Below are 8971 nucleotides of genomic sequence, written 5' to 3' on the forward strand. Positions count from 1 at the left end.
TCAGATAAAGAACACAAAACTGTATTAAACAAAAGATGAGCGGTAAAAAACAACCAACAATCAATGATATCCTACATATTTCAGGGTGTTCAAGGAATTGCAGGGTTCAAACATACAAAACGTCCTCGCTTTCTAAAAAAAAATGTCCTACATCAAATATCTTCACTTTAAGGCCTAAACTCAAACTGGTCCACATAAAGACGTACATATGAGAGCTCACACACACACACGGACAGGCAGGAATGATATTTGTCTTTTTATTATTTAAAAAGTAAAACGTGCACACTTACAAGAACCACAGTGAGATTGTAACAAGCATTCTCACAAACAATCACACACTCACTTCACACTCCAGAGGTCAACAGAAAATAATTTACTTAAAGTGCGTTGACGTGACAAACTACGACTGTGTCCTCACTAACGGGGGTAAAATTTGAAATGTTCTCCCTTTTCAGAAACTTCCTTTTCGTCTTGTGACTTTAAGGAGGGTCTGACGAGTAAGGAAACACATCATCAACACATCAGATGATTAAAGTGTGAGACACGTTTTCAGCTCCAAGTGTGACGGAAGTCCCAGTGACAAGGTACAGAGGTCAAACTGTGACAAAATAATGTGTTACTAACGTTAAAACAGTCATACATTCCTCAAACACACAGTCTCTTTATCTGTCTTTGTGTTAAATGTCTTCAAAACAGTCTTTAAACTCTTCCTCGTACAAAATAAAGTATGTAGTTATAATACAGAACAAGTTGTTATGTAAACAGACAAAAGTAATTTAAATAACGTGTTTGATACATGTGACTGGCGGACGCTTCATATCAAAAACACTGCTTGTTCCACTTGTCAATTTATTGTGATTTTTAGCTTTTGTATTTAATTTTTTATATTTAAAAATTAATTTTGGGTATTTTTATTTATTGTTTTTCATAAATTCATGGTCAATATATTTTTCGCAGCATTTAAAATTACCTTTTGCAAGTTAAAGTTAATTTATGTTCAACAACAATTGATTAAAATAAATTGTTGTGTACAATTTTTTCTTATGGTTTAAATGTCAACCATTTTAGATTTTCCAAATTAACTGCTTTTATTAATCATTTATTGAATTTTTTTATTTTTTAAATGTAAATGTGTATTTTCTTCATATTAATTTAAAATGTAAAATTCAAAATTATATATGTGAAATTCTAGTCTTACACAACAATTTCTTTTTGTTGCTTTTATTGGTTTCCATTTCATATTTTGACTTTATTTGATTATTTTAAACTAAACTAAATTAAATCTGCATGTTTTTTTAGTTTAGAATTAATAAATCATCCGAATATTAATTTAATGATGTGTAAATATCAAGATGAAGCAACAAGGATAATGTGAAATGTGGAAAAAAACTAGCACAACACTGCCAGGTTTGAGTATGTATTGATTATTTGAACAATGCAGAGCGTAACTTTAAATTAATCAATACAAAATTCTAAAAATACTCACTCAAATTTTACATTTAAAACTTTAAATCACATTATAGCGACAAATGGAAGCTCAGCCTTTTTGAGTACACGAATGTAAAAATATAAAACTATGATAATATGATAACTATTATGTTCGTGCTGTCTTTCAGCTCTTTACAGTATGAAACCCTACAGTTCTATTGTTGTCGTACACAGACAGACACGGTAAACAGTCGTTAAACGGACTCGTGTCTTTCTTTGAGTTCAGCATCCCTTCATCATGTAAACGTTGTTCAGGTGAAAGAACTGAAACCATCACGGAAGACAAAACGCTGTTTAACAAAAGGTGGAGGGACAAAAGTGCACAAACAGGGCTGCCAACTGTATCACGATTGTTTCCCGATAACCGTGCCAGAAAATATTGCGGTTTCACAGTATTATTAAGTTATTGTTATTTTGAGTTGCAATTACCCTTTTGTGGTTGAACGAATGCTTTATTATAATTTCACAAAATATTGTGTTCTGACAAAACATTTTTTTTTTTTTTTTTTTTTAAATGGAAATATGTGTAAAAAGTCTCTCTTTTGAAATTAAATAAAAAGATCTGTATGGGCAGGTGAGATTCTCCGTCTGTAGATTAGCTAATGTACATGGTATGATAATCGTCAGTGAAACCACTGCAACCCTATTGGAGGGCAGTTTTAGGGAACATAATACAAATTTTTGAGAGAAAGAACATTTGATGGCACAAATTATCAATTTGAGGGAAAAAATTAAATGTTTAATGGAATAAATTGAGAGTTTGAGAGCTCAAACAAGTTAATTAAGGAAAAAGAAAACCAGTAACGTAAGAGTTAGTGACTTCAGGTCGATTTACAATCAGAAATAGGAATTTGAGGGAACAAATTAAAAAGGTAGTGGATCGTGGAGTTTTAGGGCTTAAATTTGTCACTTGACCAAACAAATAATGAATTTCAGAGAACCAATTACAGCAGATTGCCTCTTGGTTTTAGTTTAGTTATGCATTTCTGATGCTGTAGCTGCATCGACCAACCATCACCCAGGGGCTGGTGATCAGCTGAGTTGGCAGGTTTGGCCATGTGGTAAGTATAAAAGTAAGATTATTCTTAATATTACGCATGCATTTAGATTACATCACACTTTTAACTTGTGTTGATTTGGCAACAAGGCTTTGAAAATGGAGATTAGTAATTAGATTTAGAAATTACATTAAATACTTTAAAGTGTTTATAGATTCATTCAGAATTAAAGTCACATTTAATGAAATACAACGACTTTTATCACACTAGTTTGTAACGTTACTGACTGGATTTAAGAATGGAGGTTTGTTCAGCTCGTTGTTCATTTTTATTAACGTGATATACTTGTTCAGCGCTGACCTTTGACCTGATGCTCTGCTGCAGTACGAATTAATGACGTTAACTCGTCCATAACTCGCACACAAACACACTTTTAACTGAAAACCACACATCAACGTACAGAAAACGACGAGGGCCATGTGAATTGGAGTTTTTCCCCCTTATACTTTGATTATAATTTTGACTTTAATCTAAAAAGTCTGACTTTAATTTCCTAACTATACTGTCACAATTACAACTTCTTTTGGCTTTTGACAATTTGATCATCATTTCTTCCTATTATTGATTTTATGTTCTCTGAATTCTATTAATTCTTATCTTTATCTCACAATGTGAGTTTAATTTTGACTTCAAACCAAAAGTTCTGACTTTGATCAAAACTTGTCCTAAGAATAAATTTGAACATTTTTCCTCAGAATTTTTTGAATTTAAACATAAAAGATCTGATTTGAATAAATAAATCTAAGTTTAGCCTTAGATTTACAACTTCTTTTAAAATTTAAACATTTGTTCCTCACAATAATCATAACAAATGTTAAAATTCTGACTTTAATCTCAGAACAAAATTTTTCCTCCGTGTGGCCCTAATCACCTTCCATACTTTCTCTCACATTAACACACACACACACACACACACACACACACACACACACACAGCGGTTTATAGATAAAACGTAGTAAATAAGTTAAAACTGGTCATGAACCAGGCGTTGGGTTGGCATACAGCACTGTGGCGAGCAACATGGCACACAAGACCTTTACGTTAAATAAATATTCCAATAAATAAACACTGTTCATGTGATTCTTCAGTCCGTGTCTGAGTGAGGTCCAAACTCTCTGCGAGCTTTCAGGAGTGTGTGTTTGTGTTATTTAATGTTCTTCAGCAGTGAAGTGCGGGCGTTCACCACGGCCTTAAAGGCGTCTTCGCTGCCGGGTGCAACGCATTTGTCCGGGTGCAGCAGGACTGCCAACTTCCTGTACGCCTTGTTCACCTCCTCCCTGGAAATGAGCAGGCAGGAAACAACATTAGACGAGTCAACAGCTTTTAAAACATTACTGATAATTAAAGTCAATAACAACACCCAGCCCGACCTTTGACCTCGGGGCCGTTCACTCACCGCGTGGCACCAGGTTTGACGCCCAGCATATCCCAGGAGTCCTTGCTGTTTCGGATGCGTCGGATGGTGTCCGCCTGCTCTTTGGTGAAGCCGACGCTGACCTCAGACACCGGGCGCTTCCCGCCGTTCTCACACATGTCGGTGATGGACGAGAAGAACGCCTGAGAGACGACACGAACACACGGTACTGAAAACGTTCTCCAAGTCTTCTTAAAGACTGAAGTTTGCCGTTTGTGTACCTGAAACATCTCGTTGATGCCCTCTCCGCTCTGCGCCGACGTTTCGAAGTAATGAAAACCTCTGGACTCAGCCCACAGACGCCCCTCCCCCTCGTCCACCACCCGCCGCTTTGTCAGGTCCACCTGCACAGACGGACATTTTAAGGCCGTTTTCAAACCTGCGTCCACTGATGAAGTGGTCTTGGTCGGGTCCCAAACTAATTCTGGAGCAGCTGCTGTAGCCTGCAGCTAGCCGGAGAAAGACTGTATGTCTAATCTGGACTAGCTTCTTGATAGTTCTTCTTCTATTCTCTCACCCACCTCGCAGACACACACTCCCACCTATTTATCTATTTATCTGTCTATCTGTCTGTCTGTCTGACTGTCTGTCTGTCTATCAGGGCTGGGCAATATGGCCAAAAAGTCATATCCCAGTACTGTTTCGGTATAAAATATATATCAGTATTTTCTGCTAAGCGGGCTCGGGGGTTTCAGCCGGCATGTTTTAAAAACTTTTCAACATTAGAATGTAGAATGTAACTGGACTTTTCCTCTCGTGATTCCGTTCACAGCAGCAGCTGAGCTGCATGTTGAGGAGGCGTTTTGACGTCGTAGCCTATCAAAACAAAACCAACGTGGTAGCTAACGAATAACATCTGACTGGTGTGTTCACTGTCGCTTTACCTGGTCGCTCTTCTAAAATATATATATATATATATATATATATATATATATAAATATAAATAGTGTTGCGACTTGTAACGTGGTCACTGTGTTTCTCTGATAAATGCTACAGCGTGTGGTCTAACCTGAGCGGCCGACACGCTCTGTCGGCTCTCGTTCTAATCAGTGTGGTCCTTCTTACTTCTAATAAACCAAACAATGGCTGTTACTACTTCTTCTTCTTCATTTTACGTATTCAACGTAGCGACATAACGCGCTCTGTAGCGCTGTTTGTCCGTGTAGAAACATGGCGATACACTTGTGTTGAAAAGTGGGGGGGACATCGGGGCTCAGATTACGGCTGTGACGAGACACTTTGTTCGCGAGATACGTGATATTAGGTCCACGAGACGAGAAAGATCCTAAAACAGTGTTTTAAAGATGTCCTCAATGCTGAGACATACGAGCGGGGGGGTCTGGGAAATTTTGATCTTTAAACACTTCATTTCCTGCATTCTGGTGAAAGTTTCTGCACCAATTTATGGTGGAAATATTTTTATTTATGTAAAAGGAAACACAGGATTCAAGATGACATGTTAAAATATATAAATATAACAGAATCTAAGTCAGTGCTGCTCTCAGATCTGTTTGTCCTGTAACATCGTCCCTGCTGAGGCCTGATTCAGTCTTCACTCCTCTCTTGTCATGTTCACAGAAAAGTCTCATTCTAAGCTAATAAAAACGGTTCATTACGTCAGGTCTTTACACACCACTGAAAACATAGTTATGGATCTTTTTTTGCATTTCTGTCAACAGATCCTCAGAAAATGACACACTGGACCTTTAAAACATGTGTTCTGTAACCGGTGATTAGCCTGAGAGCACGACGCTAAACAGCGTCCAGAGGTTTTACTGCGAGGCTGAAGCAGATGATAATATATGAATATCCCCAAAGTCTGAGACACGTCTAACCGGTGAGAGCAGAGAACGTCGTGGCCTTCGCTAATGTTTATTATTTAGCTTTGAAACCTCTCAGGCTGACATCAGACCCGATCCCGGTGATGTCATCATGTGATCGCCTGCAGCGCCACATACTGCTCGAGCTTCACAGTAACATAAGCACTTTCACCTGACCTCCGACCTGCCGACCGCCTCAGAGCTAGTTGTTGTTGTTGTGTATCGGTCTGACCTTGTTGGCGCAGACGATGAACACAATGCTGTCCATGTTGGCCTGAGAGCCCATTTCCTGTTTCATCTCGCCGAGCCAGCTGTCGAGGGCGTCGAAACTCTCCCTGAGGCCGACGTCATAAACCAGCAGCACCCCCTGACTGTCCTTATAGAACTCATTACGCACCTGAGGGACAGAAACAACAGCAAGAAGAAGAAGAAGGATGATGAGGAGGAGGAGGAGGAGGAGACCATCGCCGTTCCTGGTTCAACAGCTCCACCTGCTGGCACGTTTCCCACATTACGACTCATTAAACTCAATCAAACAAGTTCAAGTATTTTAAAAGTATAAATAAGAAAATAAAGTTTTTGTGACTCACTTCGTAGAAGAAAGGATGACCGGCCATGTCGAAGATGTTCACTTTGATTTCTCTATCGCGAACCTGCACTCTGACGACACAAGCGTTACTCGTATTACTGCATACTCCACTGCAGTAAAAGTACTAATACCACTCTGTGAAAATACTCCACTGCGAGTAAAGGTCCTGCATTCAAACCTTCCTTCAGGAAAGTATGTGAGTATTATCAGCAACATGTACTTACAGTATGACAGTAAAACTACTCATAAATGTTTAAGCTCATTTTAACTCCTTTACATCCTGTTGGGTAGTTTAATCTGCAGCAATGCATCATGGTCTGTAAGATCATCATGTGTTTGTACTACTTGAGAAATTATGGGAAGTTATTTTGGAGAAAATGTGTTGTACATATTGTATATCATAGCCTAAGAAACAGAAGACATTTCGCCCAGTTACATGCAGAGCACATAAAACATAAGTATGCAGCGTATAAACTTACTTGGTGACGCCATAGTCGATGCCAATAGTGGCCAAATACTTGGGAACAAACCTCTTCTCACAGTAGCGTTTGATAATGCAGCTCTGAAAAGGATAATATATTTATAATGAGGTGCTACATCTTTCATGCCAGACTCCCTTCAGAAATCGAGCAATTTAAAGGTGGATTGATGAATTATTTAACTGTACCCTTCAGCTTAACCCGTAAGATGTATGAAAACTTAGGGCGCCTTGTTAATCAAGTTCCACCTCAATGTGTAAAAGCAGAATTCATTATTATATTAGAAATACTAGATTCTTCAGGCAAAGTCGGTAAACAAACAAAGTATGAAAGCTACATTGCTTTAATGCATCATCACAAATGACTTAAACCATCATTGGACAGTTTTATAACCAGTACATATTATATATATATAATTATACACCAAGCAGACATTATTTCATTAGAATATCTTAATTTATATGTGGTGCACTTGTTTCGACGCCTTTCCTGCTCAATAGAGATCACAGGACAAACTGTTAATAATAAAACTAATTATTTAATATTAACACGTAAAATTCACGCCGAGTTTTAGAAAACATAGCCGTACTTTAAAAATTATCTTAACTGATGTTACACCGTTTATTAATTAATAGCAATAAGCAGGAAAGTGGTAAAGTAACAGATTTTTATAGGGAGTCTGGTGTTTGGATAAACAAGATAAATCAGACTGAACAGCATCATAATCCCGATACCAAGAACACAGGAAACGTTAATTATTTACGCTAACACCAGCTTTTAAAACTGTTTTAAATAAATATTTCGTCAGCTAGCTGTACAAACAAGTTGCTTTTAAAGGTTTATCGCTGCTGGGATCAGCTGAACTCCAATGCGCCTGAATTCAGCCTGGGTTTGGTCTAAAATAAACTGTGGTCACTCACCTTTCCGACCTCGGCATTTCCGAGGCTGATCACTTTCACACGCAGTGATTTCTTATTGTCTCTTCGCTTCGGCGCGTTTGTTTCCATCTGGATTTATTTTAAAAGGACGTTTCTGCGGTGAAACTGCTGACAGCTAGCTGCTACTGTTGTTGTTGTTGTTGTTGCTGTTGTTGGGAGCGATGCTAACACCTAGCCGTTAGCTGGCTAATAATTAGCACGGCCCTTAAACTGAACTATTAGCGGATTAATGAATCACTCTGCATTGTTTTACTTTAGCATTAGTGCTAATATTTAGGTTGAGCTGCCATCGCAACACACAGCAGAGACACAACTCGCCTGCTAACCTCATAGCCTAAAAATGCTAACCAGAGATTTTTGGCGTCAAGTTAGCCGCTACACAGCTAAAATACGACTTCCGCTAATGCTTTTCAAAATAAAACGAATGATCTTATGCACACAATAAAACTGTCTCTTAAAAGACCTTTAATCTACTTAATTTAACCCTGAAAAAGGTAAAAGTTTATCTCCTTAATTTCAAAATCCAATAATTTACAAATTAAATAAATTCTAACGGCTACATGACTTTCAATTTATTGATGGATTAATTGTAAAGATTTGACAAATGTAGTAAATATTTAAGGTATAAAAATGGAGATATTTTAAAAGGTAGAATGTGTAAGATTTGGCCAGAAGATATAAAACTAACTACAGAATGTAAAGAACCAACATCACCAGCTCTGGTGTTGGAGGAAATGATGCGGTCAGAACAACCTGGAGCTTAACACGCTCAAAACTGTGGAGATGACTGTGGACTTGAGGATGAGCCCCCCCACTCTGCCCCCCATCACCATACTCAACAGCCCTGTGTCTGCTGTGGAATCCTTCAGGTTTCTGGGATCCACTATTTCCCAGGACCTGAAGTGGGAGCCCAACACTGACACCATCATCAAGAAGGCCCAGCAGAGGATGTACTTCCTGCGTCAGCTCAGGAAGCTCAACCTGCCTGAGGAGCTGCTGATCCAGTTCTACACAGCCGTCATCCAGTCTGTCCTCTGCACCTCCATCACTGTCTGGTTTGGATCTGCCACCAAAAAGGACAGGAGCAGACTACAACGGACAGTCAGGACTGCAGAAAAGACCATCGGTGCCAACCTGCCCTCCATTCAGGACTTATACATTTCCAGAGTCAGGAAACGGGCAGG

General features: G+C 38.6%; 1 protein-coding gene across 1 annotated transcript; it reads right to left on the minus strand.

Moving 5' to 3' along the window:
• Window positions 1-243: 243 nt before the first annotated feature.
• On the minus strand, window positions 244-8177 carry dnajc27 (DnaJ (Hsp40) homolog, subfamily C, member 27). The gene is made up of 7 exons (XM_038730161.1): window positions 7770-8177; window positions 6850-6932; window positions 6372-6441; window positions 6014-6178; window positions 4183-4305; window positions 3944-4104; window positions 244-3824 (listed from the first exon to the last, which is right to left on the minus strand). The coding sequence occupies exons 1-7, from the start codon at window positions 7854-7856 to the stop codon at window positions 3692-3694; spliced, it is 822 nt and encodes a 273-aa protein (XP_038586089.1). The 5' UTR covers window positions 7857-8177; the 3' UTR covers window positions 244-3691.
• Between the last annotated feature and the right edge of the window lie 794 nt (window positions 8178-8971).

Source organism: Micropterus salmoides, unplaced genomic scaffold, assembly GCF_014851395.1.
Source record: "Micropterus salmoides isolate LMB-PRFRI ecotype aquatic unplaced genomic scaffold, ASM1485139v1 Ms_hic_scaffold_1, whole genome shotgun sequence".
NCBI classification, from domain to species: Eukaryota; Metazoa; Chordata; class Actinopteri; order Centrarchiformes; family Centrarchidae; genus Micropterus; species Micropterus salmoides.